The sequence below is a fragment of the Mizuhopecten yessoensis genome, unplaced genomic scaffold (genome assembly GCF_002113885.1).
Source record: "Mizuhopecten yessoensis strain PY_sf001 unplaced genomic scaffold, ASM211388v2 scaffold716283, whole genome shotgun sequence".
Lineage (NCBI taxonomy): Eukaryota > Metazoa > Mollusca > Bivalvia > Pectinida > Pectinidae > Mizuhopecten > Mizuhopecten yessoensis.
Genome location: NW_018480039.1, coordinates 191,240 through 212,747, shown reverse-complemented (window position 1 = coordinate 212,747; position 21,508 = coordinate 191,240). Strand labels below are relative to the sequence as shown.

Below are 21,508 nucleotides of genomic sequence, written 5' to 3'. Positions count from 1 at the left end.
AGACACTGTAGGCTATGGTAAGTGAGGTGTCTATAGGACTTTAAGTAACTCTCCTCGTGTGACACCAGACACTGTACGCTTTGGTAAGTCTCTCCTCGAGTGACACCAGACACTGTAGGCTAAGTGTGGTGTCTATATGTGATATGAACCTGAAAAAGCGAATATCATTTTTTCATGTTCATATCACATCATATTTTCTATCACAAAAGCCCATAACTGGATTTTTTTATATGCTTCAAAAATAACATTTTGTTTGGTTAACCTGTACTGGAACGAGCCTCCGTGTGAAATTTAGCCGAAAACAACAGTTCGGCATCGTAGCTTTCGAAGACATTTTCAAGGTTCTTTTCCTTTAGATAAGCATGGCCTTTTTTGTGTTAACAGCATTTTTATCGTCGAGTAGTTTTTGGACATTTTCAGAGTTAACAACGGAGACGAAGCGTTCGCCAGCTGCCATCCTTTGTTGGAATTCCAATCGGCGTCTGATAGATCACGTTCCAGTCTAACTGCGCATGCGCTACGACAGATTCCGGGGAATTTCCAAATAGGCTATATTTATATTTAGAAATCGATAATCACCAGATAACCAGTCTACATGAGTTTTTGAGGACTGGTCACCTATATATGATCCGACCAATCTGACTGCGAGGAATTTAATATAATATTAGTTAATAACGTAAATAAGATAGGTATTATAACTTTTTATCCTCCCGTGACCTTAGATAATAAAGCTAAATTTAGTAAGGTAATGATCACGTTATAAGCACTCGAGTGCTGTAGACTACTGTTAATGAAGTATGTATAATTGGCATCTATCCTCACATGACCCGAAGACACTGCAAACTATATATAGCATGTGACCCAAGACAATAAAGGCTATAGTTATTAAGTTATTGGAATGCATCCTCACATGATACCCTCTGACACTGTAGACTATATCCGTATGTGGCCCCAGACAATATAGGCTATAGTTAGTAAGGTATTGTACTTCATCCTCACATGATGCCCCCCGACACTGTAGATTATATCCTTATGTGGCCCCAGACAATAAAGGCTATAGTTAGTAAGTAAATTAGTAAGTTAACATTGATATGTATCCTCACATGACCCCTAGATACTAGTAAGGTATCGGAATGCATTCACACATGATACCATCCGACACTGTAGACTATATCCTTATGTGGCCCCGGACAATATAGGCTATAGTTAGTAAGGTATTGGAATGCTCCCTCACATGATACCCTTCGACACTGTAGCCTATATCCGCATGTGGCCCCAGACAATATAGGCTATAGTTAGAAAGGAATTGGAATGCTCCCTCACATGATACCCTCCTGTAGACTACTGTTAATGAAGTATGTATAATTGGCATCTATCCTCCCATGACCCGAAGACACTGCAAACTATATATAGCATGTGACTCAAGACAATAAAGGCTATAGTTATTAAGTTATTGGAATGCACCCTCACATGATACCCTCTGACACTGTAGACTATACCCGTATGTGGCCCCAGACAATATAGGCTATCGTTAGTAAGGTATTGGAATGCATTCACACATGATTCCCTCCGACACTGTAGACTATATCCTTATGTGGCCGCAGACAATATAGGCTATAGTTAGTAAGGTATTGGAATGCATTCACACATGATAGCCTCCGACACTGTAGACTATATCCGTATGTGACCCCAGACAATATAGGCTATAGTTGGTAAGGTATCGGAATGCATTCACACATGATACCATCCGACACTGTAGACTATATCCTTATGTGGCCGCAGACAATATAGGCTATAGTTAGTAAGGTACCGGAATGCATTCACACATGATACCCTCCGACATTGTAGACTATATCCTTATGTGGCCCCAGACAATGTAGGCTATAGTTAGTACGGTATCGGAATGCATTCACACATGATACCATCCGACACTGTAGACTATATCCTTATGTGGCCGCAGACAATATAGGCTATAGTTAGTAAGGTATTGGAATGCTTCCTCACATGATACCCGCCGACACTGTAGACTATATCCTTATGTGGCCCCGGACAATATAGGCTATAGTTAGTAAGGTATTGGAATGCTTCCTCACATGATACCCGCCGACACTGTAGACTATATCCGTATGTGGCGCCAGACAATATAGGCTATAGTTAGTAAGGTATCGGCATGCTCCCTCACATGATCCCCTCCGACACTGTAGACTATACCCTTATGTGGCCCCAGACAATATAGGCTATAGTTAGTGAGGTATTGGAATGCATTCACACATGATACCCTCCGACATTGTAGACTATATCCTTATGTGGCCCCAGACAATGTAGGCTATAGTTAGTACGGTATCGGAATGCATTCACACATGATACCATCCGACACTGTAGACTATATCCTTATGTGGCCGCAGACAATATAGGCTATAGTTAGTAAGGTATTGGAATGCACCCTCACATGATACCCTCTGACACTGTAGACTATACCCGTATGTGGCCCCAGACAATATAGGCTATAGTTAGAAAGGAATTGGAATGCTCCCTCACATGATACCCTCCTGTAGACTACTGTTAATGAAGTATGTATAATTGGCATCTATCCTCCCATGACCCGAAGACACTGCAAACTATATATAGCACGTGACCCAAGACAATAAAGGCTATAGTTATTAAGTTATTGGAATGCATCCTCACATGATCCCCTCTGCCCCTGTCGACTGTATCCGTATGTGGCCCCAGACAATATAGGATATAGTTAGTAAGGTATTGTAATTCATCCTCACATGATACCCTCCGCCCCTGTAGCCTATATCCGTATGTGGCCCCAGACAATATAGGCTATAGTTAGTAAGGTATTGTAATTCATCCTCACATGATACCCTCCGACACTGTAGCCTATATCCGTATGTGGCCCCAGACAATAAAGGCTATAGTTAGTAAGGTATTGTACTTCATCCTCACATGATACCCTCCGACACTGTAGATTATATCCTTATGTGGCCCCAGACAATAAAGGCTATAGTTAGTAAGTAAATTAGTAAGTTAACATTGATATGTATCCTCACATGACCCCTAGATACTATACTCTATATCCCATGTGACCCTTAGATAATACATGCTTTATAGTTAGTAATGTATTGGTATGTACCCTCAAATGACCCTGTATACACTGTACACATTATCCTTATGTGACCCCAAATAGTATAGGCTATAGGTAGGAAGGTACTGGTTTGTTTCCTCACACGATTGCCAAGCATTGTAGAGTATGGTTAATAAGGCATCTATCTTGTGTGACCCCAGACAATGTAGGTTATATCCTCAAGTGACCCCAGACAATGTAGGTTATATCCTCAAGTGACCCCAGACAAAGTAGGTTATATCCTCAAGTAACCGAAGACAATAGATGCTGTAATAAGTAAGGAAGTGATACAAGTAAGGAAGTGATATGCACCCTCACATTACCCACTATACACTATATGTTTAGTAAGTATAGCGTTAAGTGTTTGCCTATAAAGTTCTGTCACCCTATACAACAATAAACACATCAGTTCTCAGTGCTTTTTTACCACAGCCTAATTAATGTCGGTAAGATCAAAGGGAACCTTCCTTCCACAGGTGTGAATGCCTCCCATTGTACATAGTGTATTCGGTGTGCCAGATAAAACATGCATCTTAACATGCACCACATGTACTGACAGTGCAGGCAGTGACGCATATAGCTGCAGACCTCGGAGAAATGAGACACAGTTTATAAACAAAACTGTCAATTACCAATCCCTAGTCCGCACATTAACATGCACAAAGGATGCTCTGCGTCTTTTATTATCATGTGTTCTTGTGTCAATGGATATATCATCGTCAATGTGGATTGACAATAAGATACCAACATGGCACGTTAAAAGAACAGAACATGATAATTGGTTTTTACGTGCAGGTACTATGAAAGTAATTATTCAATTTAATAACCCAAAGGGCAATACTGTGTCCCAGCTTAGGTAATAATGTTATATATTTAGGTATGTTATTTGATTATAGGACTTTTGCCCACACGCATATCATTAAATATCACAAATATTGAGATTATATATATATATAACCACATTATCAAACTGCCTTCACACGTATCGATTTTGCAACAAGGTGCTGAATCTTAAATTAATGTCGATATGCAATGTCGTAATTGATATTATCTGTCAACGAAATTCAGTAATGCTAGATAAAATATACAAGAAACTATATTTAAAGTCGCTTACATGTTAACAAAGAACAACAGCTCTAGAGAGCTATTATTGCGACAAGCAATGCTGTAATGATGTACACTTGCTACGGTCAAACAAACAAAGTAATTATACATACAGTGTATAACTAGTATAACATAAAAGCAATATAGAAAAGAGACCAAGTAGTGATATACGTGGAAGTTCCCTTTGGTTTAGTCGTTACAATATAATGGGGATCAAACGCTGCCTTTATTCACATAGTTACAGGATCTTGGTGTTTCTGGGTAGCATACATGTGTAAACAATCCTTACCCACACAAAAGCATTTTGTTTGACATGCGGTTCTATTTACACGTGCTGCTGGTACTTGAGACAAGTCATGTGTTGACAGTAATGTATATAGAATCATCCAAGTAATTAATTCTTATACGTTAAAGGTTTGCGAATCACTTCTCATTTGTTATACAATGGGATTTAGATCACGGTTGGTACCGTAAATACACTTGAACTCAATACATTTTATTCAGCATAGCCTTACATCTAACGTGCATTGACCATTGTCATTCACTGGGCTAATTCTTGCTATTGTCAGAAGGGAACATGTTTACGACTTAACCGGCAAAGGTTTTCGCCTCCTTTATAATCTACATTTCATGATCACCATCCATTATCAAACAACGAACAGGCATTTGTATCAGAGCGATACATAACTAGTAAGACAAGCTGGCCCCCAATATGTCTGTTGTTCCCCTAAAATGTCTGTTTTACTGAAAAAGTTGGGTCAAACCTGATGACTGGTCATCTAGTTCAAGTAACACTGATACCCCTGTATCCAGAATTTGGTTTGAAGTAAAGGTGTTAGGAGGGCCTTAGTAGCGAGACGAATATATTAGTCTGTAACTACAAATACAGCGATGTCGCATGTTTTATACGGCGTCCATTGATGACTGCTGTAGTTACCCTAGTGTATAGTCAAACTAATGGACATCCTTGGGAGCGTTCACACGTTCTTTGACAGTACTATGATGTATTTCAAAGTGTTTATATCATCAAGCATGATTTATTCAAAGATCGTCATTAAATTAAGGATAAAAAGTCGTTTATCATCTTTGTTGAAATGTCTTTTGACGGTTACATAGTGTTTCGTTCAACAAGTGTTTCAGTATGTGAGAAACTTTTTATCATACCACTCCGGCATTATCGGGACAGCGATGACGGGACATGTGGATTGTCAATCTCCTCCATATCGTCTGAGAAGTGTTAATAAAACTGCTCTGGACGCTGTATGAATCCTTTAAAATATTAACACGTGTAGGATTTGCTGTCTGATAACGCTGTACATAGCAGGGAGGTTCGTGGACCATGGGCTCCAGACACAGCGTTGACTGACTTATCGGATACATTGGACATAGATTTTGAGGTCGGCATCACTTTGATCAACTTCCAGTAATTATTGTGCGCGGTATATGTCATTTAGACGTTGACATAACCAGGCACATGTACCATCTGTACGTGACTAGCCTCAGGTACCATGACAAAAGAAAGAATAGTGTCATAGATATGGATTTATTTTATTTAAATTTTGATTTTAATGTTTTTTTCGGGGGAAGGGGGGGGGGAAGAAAAGGGTTATAAATAGAGCAAAACTTCTAAGAAGTAGTTGAACATTTTTTTACTAATCTAAACACAAAAACTGAGAATGAGAAACAGATTTCAGTGTCACAAACAATAACTCGATCGTTGGCTCCTTACGTAAGGACAAGGACTCCGGTGAGATTGAAAATAAATTGAATAGGTTTTACAATCAGACTTGTAAATACTGTATCTTCGTATGTTGACACGAAGAACAACGATGTGCATACGAATCACATAGCATAGATATGCATAATATATTAACACGTGAATTTGTAACTCTATACCGTTTATTTCCATATACTGCAGAGCGCAAATGAGCAATTTTGCTAATTATACAGAGAGCAATGTATTTTTTTTTAAATATTATCAATCAAAAGTAGTAATAAGTAATTGCTCATCCAATGAAAAAATGTTGAGCAGCTTGCAATCGAGCGATTGTGATAGGAAAACAAATAGCACTTGTAACGGTCAACAAAAACACACCCACAGAGTCAGAACGACATAGGTTGTCATTAGGTTTCTGCTAAGAGTACATCTACTGGTGAACGCAAACACTAGATAAGCACAAGTCTGTCAGCGCTTCAAACACCTATCTCTAATCAAAATTCTTCCTAACACAAATTTACGAACAATGCATCCGAAGATTTATCTTCCTCAAACACAACTGACAGCAATAGTGAAATGCGGGTACTTTTTTTTCTCAAAGGTGCGTACACCCATCTGTCTTACATTGAAACTTACCGAGCGAATTGTTTACATAATGTTTCCTGTGACCGTTCTTACCAAAGCTTCATCCTTTCTGTACAATTTACAATTATGACGTGACGTAAGCACCAGGTCGGGGTAGTGTTGCTGTGTGTCTGTGTTGTTTGGCTCTATATCTCTGTCGTTCTCTGCCTCAGATCTACTCACTTCCTTCGCGTGCACAACGTTTGCACCAGGGGTCGTTCCGTTCGCCTGGTAATTATGGTATTATGTGGAGACATTGATGAATCAGTAATAAGTTTGAGGTACAAAGGTTCTGTAATCAGGGGTTATTTTGATGGATCCATTATGTTACTTTGACGCTTTGTTTGCAATACCAAACCTATTCCTATCAATCACTGCTTGGATTCCTGTAACCATTCAGAACCCTTTCTCAACCAAACATTTCCTCCAGATGATTCCTCAATGATAGCGGAAGCTCCTTCCTAATGGCCATTCTTAGCATAATATATGCCTTAAACACTTTCCGAGTCCCCCTCCCCGCTCCCCCTAACTTCTGGCTTTAACACGAATTTGATTCCGTAGATTTCCTCGCCGCTTTCTATAGTGTTGTCGTACGATTGTATAGTGACTGAACTGTTATTGAACCCTCCTCTCTAGTCAGGTGCTGGCGGGAGGTGGTTATAAAGTGGTTGCCCTGTCGACCACCATACAACGTCATTGACTATATATTGGGTAAATACACTTGATCACGCGCACGAGTCCGCCAACAGTTGTTCGCCTGTTACCCAAAGGATCAAACTTAAGTTCATAATTTCCATCAAAGAATTCCTGAGTAATTTCACGTCACATGTTCCAATGTTATTACGTGCAGAATTTATGTGTTTTATTGGAATCCCACTGATTTGCAATATAGATTATAACGTAATGCATTGAGTTAATATCATAGAGCTACCAGGAATATACACACACGCACTAGTATGCTGGAAATATTTCAGTGTTATTAATTCAATATACTTTAATGTAATGCCGCATTGACAAAGTTGAAAACATCTTACGACGGAAATTCTGGTGTAGTTAATAATCAGCTTCTTTAACATATCGCTTACAGTGCTTGTCTATCTGAATGTGTTCGAGGGACTAACATTGGACTTTTAAAGAAGATTTAAGAATTTCAGCGATGCTACAGATGGCCCTGTACCTGTTAGTGTTCCGGGTGATACATGATCCAGTGACCTAATAATGTCAAATCTAGCGTCGGTGTCAACTCGTGGGGTAACCACAACTCTTAAGGGGGCCATGGGGCGTGGCCTTCCAGATACACACGGACCAGTGGACAGGGATACTAATTAGTTTAGTCTGTGAGGCAGGTGATAACGAAAGCTAATTTATGAGGTTTGTCTATATGATGGGGCGACAATAAGATAGCAGGTGCTTTCTTATAGTTACAATACCTTATATTATAAATAGCAACTGTGGTTAAACATCTAGTGTAGACACGTGGGCAGTGTCACTGAGCATTATTTCTTAATCATCCAACCTGGGACCTACAATATGACACTGTCCTAAGACTTGTTATAACTGAACAAGAGCTATCTTACAGTTATCAAAATTGCCATTGAATGTTTTAAACACATGGATGCTCCCCCTATAACAAAACGCAGTGAAAACGTTGAATGGGAAGTGAATTCGGTATTAATGGATATGACAGAGCCTAATGATGGCTACAGAATACAACAATCAGGATTATAGATGAAACAAAACGGATTTCATCACCATATCATTTGGAGATACGTGCGTGCCGCCGTATGTGACATGTAACGATGAGCGACGATGACAGCCAGTGACACGGAGACAGTATGTACGGTATATGTTTTGGTGTACTGAACATTGCGGTTTGGACGTTGTTTGTAGCCCGGGTGGATACCGGGGTAGCACCATACAGGTATTCTCGGGGAGGGGCGCTCGTTTCTCATCCCAAGAGTACGTCAAACGTCAGAAGGGTTAGATCCATGGATCAGGAATCATCGCTCTCAGGGTATAAAATACGTGCCGGGGTCCCAAAAAACACTCCTGGGCCTCCGTCTAAACCACGCCTGTTCGACATCAGAGTGAAAGTTTCGCGGGGTAAGTGACGTGATGCCGTTGGGTCAGTGATGTCATGTGAAGGGGTAAGTGACGTTGTGTCGCGGGGTAAGTGTTGTAAATGTATTGAAGGGTATATGTTATGATAAAACTTTGAAAATCGTTTTGTTCTTGATGTCGAGAGATTAACGATTGAAAATGACGGTTTCAAGGTATATTGGGTTTTTTTAATATGTCGTGAGAAGAATTGTTTGACGGCGCGTGTTGTGAACGTGCTGTGGGCCAGATTAAATGGCAAAAATTGAGATAGAAAGCTAAACACATTGAAGGGTGAAACTCGCAGATTATAGTGTCATTTGTTTGCATCTGTTGATATTCACGGTGCTTAATCAAAATTCGTCTTTGCTCTTTTTTGTAGTTGTCAATAATACTCTGTAAACATAAAGAGAACAACGTAGTAATACCTTACTCAATATCGGAAACAAAATTACCAATAGATTATACATTTGTACCATGAAGCTGTACCGGTTGGATATTGCAAGATTTCTCCATTTTAATTTGTTTGTATAAAGAAGACCTGTAAAATAGGTTTACAACTTGTACCTAGAACAGAAAACCCATTTGTTATTGGAAGTGTTTGATGTTGGTTTACGAGTGTTACTCACTCACATGAGATTGCAGCCTGAAGTGATAAATACTGAACAGGCAAGCAACAGTTTACCTTGTTCTTCGTCTGCTCGTCCACACAGAACCTATGTTACATAAACAACCGGTATATAGCTGTATACTACAGACACATTAAATATTTAGGCAGAGTTACTGATATTGTATATATTGTATAATGATATGTTATGCTGGCATTTCTTCCTCCTTTCAACGTCACCGGTAAAATCACTTGTACAAACCACCTGTTAATATCGGTGAAAATATGTTTGTAGTTCAATTAAAATAAGAATTTCATATGTGTGCAGGGCACCACGTTTTCCATGACGATAGGCACGAAACACATATATAGCTTATATAGGTTCGCCCTTCTTACCACGCGAAAGACTCCTATTTTTCCTGTAACCATCTGCACAGCGGCAGGCAGTTCAAACCACTTGCATTATGTATTACACTTGCACTAGTTACGTATAACAAGCACTTAGGCTTTGAATTGATATTAACGTTAGTTTGTTTGCGTATGAAGCGTCTAATTGGTACTCCTTTTAGAAGCGTCTGTTCCCATCCACCTAACCTTACTGGGCCCGGACACATTGAGACGGGAGAAAAGTTGATCTGTTATCTCCATTACAAGACATTTATACAATCTATTTGTTTTTTCTCTGATGTACTCTTTCCTTACATTATATCCTCTGATATCCCTGGTTAGCCCATTTTCAGAATAATGTTAATTAGTGAAATGGCATTGTTGTAAGTTACCGCCGTCATCAAATGATCGTTGATGATGCCAAGACGTAAGACGGTCAAACGTATTACTGAACAAACAAATAAACATATTGTGTAAGAAAATAGCCCTAGCCTAAAAATAGTTCTGTATAACTATACAAATTATACTCCCTTTAATCATGAAACCGCGTTTCAAATATTTAATACCCCAAGTTAAGATAAGAAGTCGGACAAATATCAAGGAAATTCGGGGAAGATATCTGACCGAGTTAAAATAGCAGAACCTAACACATACGAGTTTAACTCTAAGGCCCAGAGTGTCCAATAACGGTAAAACAATATAACTGTAAACACATCACACTCTGTCCTTACTTTTAGCAATCAACCTTTCTTATTTTGCTGTCTCTAACGAGCCGATGTTTACGAACTGTGGCAGGTGAGGTGAAATTGTATACCAGAATGTAAAACAGAAATTGGCGTCCTGCGGAGTCGGAGTTCTATTTGATCTGAGATTACCATTATGATATAACGATAGTGTTCGGTAGGCACTTGTCTACACATCGTCAACTGTCTAACACTTATAACCAAATTCCCATCAAATTGGTTGTTGATGGTAAACTATCAAGAGCACGCAGAGTAGATTTGTCCTGATAGTTCTAAAGCGGTCTCAGAGTTACATTATAATACGGTCTGTCCGAATCCTTGGCTTGTGTTGTGATACTTATCCCGAATATGTTCCGTCACATTATATAATATAAATTTATATGTAAACTTGAATAGTCACACTTTTACCATATGAATATAAATGAAATCCCGTTGTTCAGCATTGAAAACTATATATAAAGTTTAGTTGCTTTACTATAAAATATGAAACATTTATTTCAACTTATATATCATTCGTAATGGCCCGGATGTTAGCGATCGAAAGAGAGGGAGGGGGTGGGGGGTCTTAATGTGTGGGAGGAAACCGGAGTACCCGGGAAACCCTACGCGTTCGGGCAAGTGACCCCATGACTTTTCACGTCCGATTGGGGAATCGAACCCCGGCCGCCTTTGTGCAAAGGCGAGTGTGTTATCCACTGCACTACACGACTTAGAGCACTACATCAAGTGTAACTAAATCGTAAATGATATGTCGTAGGGATGGACTAGTTTTGCTTAAACTGGTTGTGAGTCATATTATTTTGAGTTCTGTTTATCTACATTATTGTATACTCCATAACACTACTCTACTCGATTGTTGATACAATTTGTGTGGGGCGCTATATGCGTAATTATTATATTCAAATTGACTACATGTACTTTTAAAGGTAAAGCGCATGGTTTTATATATAGTTGATGCTCCAGACATATTGTGTGTGTCTGTTATTTGTCAGTTTAATAAAAAAAAGTATCAATACAATGAGAAGCGTTGGGCTCTTGTGTTCTTGTGATAAATAAATAGCTGTAGAGGAATCCTTGGCAAATACATAAATATTGTATATGTTCTGTAGTATATATGATTGTTCTTTTTCCAATGTATGATATATAATAAAAGATTTTCGCTACTAGTATTCATTTGCTAACTCTACACTATAGTTATCCAATATCACGAGGCAGAGTATATGCACCGTAAACAAGAGCGATATTTAAAGTAACCAGCAGGTTTTCTGTATAGTACTGTATTTTACGTATAACAATCTTCTTTTTGAAAGTTTAAAACTGGTGTTTGTTTCCTTTTCAGCGGTTTATGTACAATGCCTCGATAGAGACCGTGTTCTGCCTGTGATGCATAGGAAAATTTTCATAGCGCGCAAATAAGCGTTAGGCTGTAAAATGGTATTAAAAGTCACCGCGTCCGCTTACCAGTCGTGTTCTTTGTTATAGATAAAACATAGATTTACGTTGCTGTTCGTTGTTTGGTAAATATTTTATCATTATTCCTGCTGGAGATACTTATTATCTACCTATCTGATGGAGTAATATGGTGCTGGAATTATGCGGTGCTATTTCAAATTAGAATACAAACTTTTTATGATAACGAAACAGCTGTAATTGTACCTATAGGCGAAATTTCTGCCACAAGTTTGGCTCACATGTCGTATTGCAAAAACTGCTTGATATGAATTATACATATAGCAATTTTACGGCTAATTGATAATGGTTTAAAAACCAATCAACATTTCTGAATAAAACACAATTGAAAAATTCTCAGCAGTATCTTTATGATTACCATTGCACATATTTGTTCCGTGTTTCAATTTGCAGGAATCTGTCCCACAAAAGTACACTTTCGATGCCGACGACTCTTAAACTCTCGGCCAAAAGCCAAAACAAAAACAATCTTGTGTCAACCATGTATCAAGATATCTTCATGTTATCTTTCTTTTTCAGGTGGCCCGAAACCCGTGCTTGTGCTGGATGTGATGCCATACCCGGCCCGTATCTATCAGAATGCACCCCCTAATACGCCAGTGTTGACAGTCACTGGCTACGACAATGGGACGGGGGGGCCACTTGACGAGTTGGCACTAACTCAGCCAGAGGAGTCGTCCTACTTTAAGCTCCATAGGTCCACTCCTTTGAGCTGGGTTTTGGTCACCCGACGATATATAAACCAGCCCTTCAACTACACATTCCACTTCCGGGTCTACGGTACTGTTGAGGGAGTCATAAGGGACAAAGACGTCATCATTGACGTCGTAGAAGAGAACATGTTCGCGCCGACGTTTGACCAGCCCCAGTACGACTTCCTCACTTACCGAAAATCGTTTGAGAAGGGGATTGATCTCCTCGGGACAGTGCATGCCGTCGATAACGACACCCAGATTTACAATTCGTATTTCCAGTACCGAATCCTTGACAGAGATGTGCGTCCATACTTCAACATCACGCCAAACACAGGAAAGATCATGATCGTAGGATCGTTTCCCGAAAGCATTAGCCAGTATACTTTCACTGTGACTGCCATCGACTCAGGATCGCCACAGAAACAAAGCTCGACCCGCGTCCGAGTCAACATGACCGACGTACCACGTAAGTAGCTCTCGTTTCTAGTCAGTGATCTGTCATAACTCATACATGTATTAAGTAAACGTCGTATACACTGTAAATACTTATTTTTATCATTTTATAATAGACTTTTTTTTTACTTTATCAAAATACGTCGAATATAATGTATAGCATAATATGAACATTAAGGGCAAAAAGAAAGAGAGAGAAAAATCTGACAAAACCGTCATTTGGTAACGAAATCGTCATCTAATTGTTAATTAACGATAAATATCGAATCTAATAAACGTAATATCAACAAACATGAACATTAATAATGTCCCATCTGGAGCAGGACATGGTAAGACGCCTTTTGTGTAAGAAGCAATAAATAGTTGTCATTATTATGTGTACTCCTTTGGTTCATTATCTACTTACTACTGGATGTTTGAGATTGAGATTTGGAATTTGAAACAATATTATTATTTTTCGTTCATAAACTATAGTTTCTTAAACGGCCAAAGTGTCAAATACATAAGCAATACCACATATACGTTGACCTTTATTAAAACGATGTCGTTTCCGGGAATAATGTACCTACTGTCCGTCAATGGATAAAACTAATTGGTTTATATTATAACTGACTCTTATAAACAATAGAAAATAATCTTATTTAGCGGTGAAAGCCATATTGCAGCTAAAATTATAATAGAACTTTTTAAAATAATTTGCAAAAAATAGCTAAAAATAAATCCTGAAAATTCCCTACTAAGGTGATAACTTGATAAAGACGTGTGTTACTTCCTTGAAATATTATCCACGCTAAAACTTTTTATTAATATAATAAAACGGTTAAAGTATGGTTATCAAAGGATATGTGAAATTTCTGTTAGTCTGTGTACAGCTTTCATAATCATACGTTAATTCTTTACGAATATCATATAATGCATTAGAAATGAGTTTTATGAACACTGTATACTGATCTGTATCGCCAAACATGCTATCCTACTCGACTTCTTGAGAGTGTGAAATAGATAACCCTTTCTACTTTTATAGTTCTTAACCCATTACAATAAACTCAGCGTGTCGTCCTAAGAAAGTTTGACGAAATCGAATTCGACGATTTAGAGTATGCTGTGTATTTCCGTTCGACAACTTGTGATGAATTGTTATCTTTCATGATCTTCAAATCTATCAAAATTAATAGCAAACCGTATAGAATGTAAGTTACATATTCTTCACATATGGTGTACCGCCTAATGTCGGGACCGCTTACATCGTTCTGAGTTAAAAAAAAATCAGTTCCCGAAAGATATCAATTAAGATTAAAGATTGTCTTCCTGTATTTTTATGATATATTCATCTTTTTGTACTCGTGTAGAGCATATGACAGGCCAGTGATATGTAAATCAGATTCACACAAACGGTTTGTCATCTACATTGCCTCTGTAAGGCGTACTTCATAGATAAGTTGCACTTACAATAATATACAGTGATTCATGTTAACTTTTGTATGGGTCTGGCGAGATAAATCCGGACTGTCACATATGTGTCCACGACTGTGTTTATTTAAACTGTTAAAATTCCCCGAGAACAACAATGTAAGTACATGAAATGATACGTATATTCATTTTAAATACCATTAAAGAGAGAAGTGGCTTTCCACCGGGGATCGAACCCGCGACCCCGGACTTCCTAGTCAGACGCTCTACTAATGAACTTAAGGGAAATTCTCTCTAGCGCGAAGCTAGCAGGCGACAGTAATCATATGTTCAATTAAAATTTGACACACTACTGCCCCCTTTTTAAATGTGTTCGCCCTCGAACACCACAACAATACAGTTTCTAACTTCCTGTCACCACAGAGAGGGCCACGGACACCATTTGTGTCAAGAAACATCTCATGGTTTAAGCCTCCGTTATATTGAATTGTATTCATGTCTAATAAGATTGATGCATAGTCGTTCAGAAGATTCTGTTTCAATAAGGTAAAACATATTTCATAATAAACAAATCGAAAAGGATCAACGATTATAACTACATAAGCTACTTATAAGTTGTGTGAACAAGTTGTTCAACTATATCGTTCTATATCTTTTGATAAATGTCTATCTTGTGACGAGAAAAGCAAGTTAAAGAAGTCCGTTTATCACGAAGGAACGGAAAATTCTGGTCAAACTTTACATTTGGTTAAGCCCCATATCAAAACGTGATATTGTATACGAATAAACATGTATCAAATTTAAACTGAGTTCCAAAAATATTATTTGTTTTATCAATATTTAAATTTCGGGAAGCCAAACAATCGTGATAAAGCATAATAAAAGTTCATGGATTCACTCTTTTTTTTAAAACTGACGTCATGCTATGCATTAGGATGTTATATTTAACTTCTCATACGTGAAACGGCTTTTCACACTCCTAGTCCATAAAGATGATATGAGGCTATATCATTTCAATTGATCAGCAATATTTGGTCAATCATTGTTCTCTAAACACCTTATAGTGGTGATAAGTTATTGGTCCGCTGAAGGTTATGATACGCATGGACGTTACCAGAAGCGAGCCCTGTGACAATAAAGATAATCGTATTGTCCGAAACGATTTTATTTGATGTCCCCCATCTGTCGCCCTTGCAATACGTACCAAGTGTAACAGTATATACACAATGACGATAGACGTATGACTAAACATATTTATGGCCAAAGACTTTCAATGATCGATAGAGGTGCGAATCCATACACCAATCAGGCCAGGCGTACACGCGGACGCGCTCCTGTATGTGGTACCAATCCTGTTGACAAACTGTCGCGCAATGCGTCGAGTCGAGATATTTACTTCATTCGTCTCAAATTCCCCGTGCGGGACAGTTATAGCGACACAGAGTGTTAAGGAGCCAATGTAAAGTTGACAGATAAGTATCCGGACAATGGCCGTCGGGCTCGTTCCTACTTCTGTTTGGCCAAGACAGGTCAATTTATCAGCCGAGAGGTCCAGCTTCAACCTCTGTGTGACTAAGTCTCCCGTGATACTGTGACGAGCTCCTCACTTTTATGTGCGGCCCCTTCCACACAGGATACACATCTTGCGTTTTATTTGTTTGACAGATCTGTTAAGCTCATTTTCTCACAAACCGACGGTGCAACGTTATTACAAAAAAAAAAGATTTATGTAGTTTTCTCTCCTGCAGAAAAAGCAACATGTTCGGTAGTTAGGGAGTTTTTTCTTTGCTTTGGATGATGTCATTTACAGGAAATTGCGGCGCTGGTACTTTTACGCTAGGGATCTATTTAACAGGCCTCTGTCATTTTCCATTATGTTACTGACGGATTCTGTGTTGTACAGTTTTGACATTATTCTGGGCAAGATGAATTTATCACAAATAACTTAGCCAGTTTGATAATTGGAGGTGCAATTTTGGAACACTTATAAGTAACAAGTGCTTAAACCGCGAAAGACATGAAGTAAAGGAAAGTATGATAAAGTTGTTAGCGATAGCTAGATGGATGCATCTTGTATGATATAAAACATGGTCAATACTACTTGTGCATTTTAATTTCGATATACTAAAACAAAATGGAGGTGATTTCTATAACATTGACGTTTTACTTCACGGTAGCACCGGAACTCTTCTGTGTGTCGGTGGAGGGACTCCAGGCTCGGATTTGTTGGAAGGATCCAACCAATGGCGCTTACGTGGAACGGTATCAATTACAGATAGCCATGAACGACAAGAATGTTACCAGCCACCCTGTGGTGATCAGGGGAAAGAAAAATGAGGTGTGTACCCAGGTACGAGCCACCCGACCAGACCGTTCTTACCGCTTCACAGTCAAGGTGTTCAACAACACCCACTGGAGTCCTGACAGCGTACAGAGACTCGTCAACATCACCAGGAACGGTACGTCAGTTTATGTTATAAATGTATTGCACGTCCTTTAATCATTACATTAGTTATAATCAAAAAGGGTATTTAACACCTTTTATTAAATTCCTTAAAATACTATTTGATTTAAACTATGTCATATGCATGTATTTAACAATAAGTAAGAGTTATCGTTTTCATGAAATCATTCTCATGCTAATTTCTATTACACTCGCTAAAATAACGCAACATATTCTAACGGTAAATTCTTAAAGATGAAAAATGAAGCTCGTCTTTAAGTTTTTCTAAAGTCCCTTAACATTATTGAAAAAAAAGTGAAATTTGAATCACAGATATAAATAATTGGTTGTTAGCATACAACACGTTTAACGCATATACGTGTCTGGTTCTCAATTGTTTAAGAGTAAGCTATTTTATTTTTAAATCTCGGGAAAGGCATGTCTGTTTTAATTTCTAAACAATAATGAAAGTCCCTCTGTTTCGCGTTTTCTCCACGTATTACAAGATTTCAGTTTTCACCAACTAAAGTCTACCCAACTTCATTCCTCAGTTTTGAAATTCTGAATAAAATTTCAAGCTAATTTACACAATTTGTTCATCATTTTATAACACTCAATGTAGATATATCGTAGGTCTCTTGATGTTTAAATAACTGATCGATGTTTATGTATTAACCATGTCCTACACGGTGCTACATTATATTGTAACTCTTTCTATATACACAAAGTGCGGATATATCGAATACCTCGCGCCACTTAAATAGTTTTACTTGCTTTTGTTTGACACTTTATGACTTGAAATTTAATACACCACTTCACGACAAATGTATAGAAGTATCAACACATGAGGACAAAATCAGACGAGCAAAGTTAATGCGAACATAACTGCTTGTACATTGATATCAGAGTCGCAATGCTTCCCCCCATAAGTCGTGTAATATCAGCATCTCTAACGTACTGATTCCATGTATCATTGTAGATTCATTACTCAAGACTTTATTTTCTGAGTATCAGGAATTACTGCTAGATCGCTGCTTCTGTTTACCAGAACATTACGTAGCCAGGGTTTCTAACGAAAGGGCTACATTCTACAATGTACAATCTATAACGGTTATTATCATCATAATACGCAGACAGAGAGTTTACAGTCTGCTATCATAAAATACAAGACTACTGTTGTTGACTTACTGGTTATTATGCAGAAAACGCTTACCCTCCATGGATACCTGGTCTCACGTTCAGTGTTTGTGGGGATTGTATTCATTCTAATTATTTCTGTTTTAATGTTGTAGTACATGCATATGTATATAATATACAAGTCTGTGAAAACTAATCAGGGGAAAGTGCAAAAACTTACCGAATAGCCATGTGGTCTGGTTTCATTCTATTAGGTATGTTATTATTTTAATTTCATCTGCTGGCCAATAATTATCACCTATGCATATTCTGAATTGCAGCTGGTTGGTTTTGATTGTAAAATTGACATGCTGATGTAGTATTTAGATTTTACGGACAAAATATATAATGCAATAGCTATTTGTATAATCACAATGTATGTTCAATCTCAACTAAAATTCTAAATATCAACCATTATTTTATCAATTTGATTCAACTGCTTTTAGGTAAGGTACTCATATAAACTATAATATATTAGTTGCAGATTCGCCAGACACAATTATTGAAGTATGATAGTCCTTCTTAATTTTAATTCATACTTCAAAAGCTGCTTTACAGAGACTATCCAGCGGTGTATAATTATATTTTAACCTCTTCATAAATCCTGTATTTTACGTTCGTGTCCGTGTATGTCAATATATTGCATTCCATTAGATATCCTATTTATTATCAGCTGGTCAACCGATTATCATGAACTGATAACATTGTAGATGAGTTTCCTTTATGTCCCACCCCGTAAAGGATATAAACAGTGTAAGGTGAATAGTTCGAGATAACAGTTGGCATGTACTATTGTGAGACGGACAGTCCAGAGTGTCCGGCCAGTGACAGATGGGTCCGTGAAGGCAATACTAGGGTTATCAACTATGTCCCGATACAGCCTTATCACCAAGGCCACCCATCATCACAATAACCAGGAAATAGGTCGTCTGTGATTGATATCTTCTTTCATAGTTAGTGTCCCCTTAGACGTTCTGTTCCCTCTTTGTGGCTGAGTTGTGAATGTTACGAATTTGGTCTTGTTAACTCATTCACCCCTGAAGACACATTTGAGCTCCCCCAATCCAAGGTTGGAATAGTTCATTTTGAAATTTCAGGGGTGGATGAGTACAGGAAAACAACTACATATCACCGAATTTAAAATTACATTTCTGTTTTTAATGGATAAATGGGTATTGGTTACTATTTGTGTTGTTGGATCCTTATTTTCTGTCTCCGTAGTGTCTGCCATTGTTTTTTCGTAACTTCCATAAATTGATATCAATTTTGTCCCTGAGTGTTGACGTTATGGTTATTTTATAACTTACTGTTCCTTCCAGTTTTTGTCATATCAAAATAATCAGAATAGTTGTTTGTATTACCTTTCTCTTCTAAGTGATTGATATCTTTGTTCGTTGATATGTTTGATTATTTACTGAACATCCCGTTCAAATATTGTAAAGCAAACTACGTCTCAAGGCGCACGTTCATTTCAAAACATGAACCATTTTGGGAGAATATCATGATTGTTGATGCTGTTATTTTCTGTTGATATTTGTATATCGTTGATTGCACGTTCATATTATGCGAAAGCAACTTTCGTAATAATTTTGACCCCATAAACTTAATCTCAAGGTAGCAATATCATAAGAAACCTAAAATAATATCTATCATAAATAATGCTCGTTTAGAACATACAGTGACCTGTTATAAAGTCGACGATAAGCAATTGCTTAGAAATCTTTTGTGAATTATATGTCCTTCCCTCGAACAATAAAACTATACATCACTTAACTGTTTTCATAATGCCTATGCTTTGTTTTGTTTTGGTGTTTCCTCGGTTCTGGTTTTAGTTTTTTTTTACATATCTATGGGTTCCAAAATGTAATGTTGTTTACGTTGTTTTTTGTTTTGTTTTTATTTTGTTCCAGTGCATCTAGTGACGTTACTTAACTATAACAAATGAAATGTCTCCTGATCGATATGTATTGTGTGACTGTTTTAGGTCTATACGGGGATTGTCACCTGTTCAGTGACTGTAGTGTGCTACAGCCCTGTGTTAATGGTGGAACCTGTCGCACCCTCCCGGATATGTCATATCAGTGTGACTGTAGAGACGGCTATAACGGACGTAACTGTACAGAGACAGACATGTGCGTCCAATCACCGTGTCAGAACAATGGGTCGTGCACATTTATCTCACACGAACAGTTTAACTGCACGTGTCCGGTTCACTTTTACGGAGACACATGCCAGTATATTAATAGATGTGTCTCCAATCCGTGTCTTAATACTGGAACGTGTTACTCATATTCAAATGGAACATCCGAATGCGCATGTCCAAAAACTTTCATTGGAACGCATTGTGAGATTTACAATTCTTGTCATAATTCGCCATGCCAACATGGAGGCAATTGTTTTAGTCGTGCCAATGGTACTCACGAGTGTTCCTGTGCTGAGGGTTACTATGGGTCCATGTGTGAAAATACCAATGTCTGCATCATTGCGAACCCATGTCATCATGGGGGGATATGTAACTTTATGGACGACGATCTATTTAATTGCACATGCGCTGGAGGGTTTATCGGTGAAAAATGTGAAACCGTGGACATGTGTCATTACATGCAATGTAGAAACAACGCAACCTGTGAGACCTTTAACGGGACGGAACCACGCTGTGTATGTAGCCCCGGGTATTGGGGGCGGGAGTGTCAAAATATTGACGCTTGTTTTGCAGATCCTTGTCTTCACAATGGAATTTGTCATAATTACACGGACGGCACTTTCAAATGCACGTGCGTTAATGGTAACTACGGAGATCGATGTGAGCACACCGATCTGTGCTATTCTAGTCCGTGTAGTGTCGGAGGCACGTGTACAAGCACGTCCGATACAGACTTCCTGTGTCAGTGCACACCCGAAAGATACGGGATGACATGTGAAAAAATTGATGGATGTAAAGCCAAATTATGTGAACAAGATTCCAAGTGCATTAATAAAAGCGGTGACGGTGAGGTGGAATGTATATGTAAGGAGGGTACGTACGGACAATATTGTGAGGAGGTCGACCCCTGCAGAAGTTCTCCCTGTAAACATGGCAGTCGATGTGTTAACGTCACTACTGAGGGTTACCATTGTGTGTGTCCTCCGGGCTGGGTAGGTAGCACGTGCGAGGTGGCCGATCAGTGTTCTTCAATCCAATGTCAAAACAAGGGTGTCTGCAAGTATGGCATCAAAGACGGGTCATTCTACTGTGATTGTAAAGAAAATTTCGCAGGTAACAGGTGTGAAAAATACAATTTTTGCAATCCAAGAAGTAATATGTGCCTGAATAATGCTTTTTGTCAAAATGTGGATCACCAATTACACCAAATCGTCATCAACAGAACTGTCGCTAACGTCACCAATTGGTACAGCTGTGATTGCTCCAACGGTTACACGGGTAAGTTGTTAAAACAGTGCCCGTAAAGTTT

General features: G+C 38.4%; 1 protein-coding gene across 2 annotated transcripts in view; it reads left to right on the top strand.

Moving 5' to 3' along the window:
* Positions 1 to 21,508, top strand: part of LOC110442604 (cadherin EGF LAG seven-pass G-type receptor 1-like) — a 47,868-nt gene that overhangs the window by 2,553 nt on the left and 23,807 nt on the right. The window contains exons 1-4 of one of the 2 annotated variants that reach the window (XM_021486286.1): positions 7,226 to 8,678; positions 12,399 to 13,040; positions 16,615 to 16,896; positions 20,041 to 21,477. In XM_021486286.1, coding sequence (XP_021341961.1) covers positions 8,411 to 8,678; positions 12,399 to 13,040; positions 16,615 to 16,896; positions 20,041 to 21,477 — 2,629 coding nt within the window. In that variant the 5' untranslated portion in view covers positions 7,226 to 8,410. Of the gene's footprint in view, positions 1 to 7,225; positions 8,679 to 12,398; positions 13,041 to 16,614; positions 16,897 to 20,040; positions 21,478 to 21,508 lie in introns of those variants that run through there. The other variant, XM_021486287.1, reaches the window with a different exon arrangement.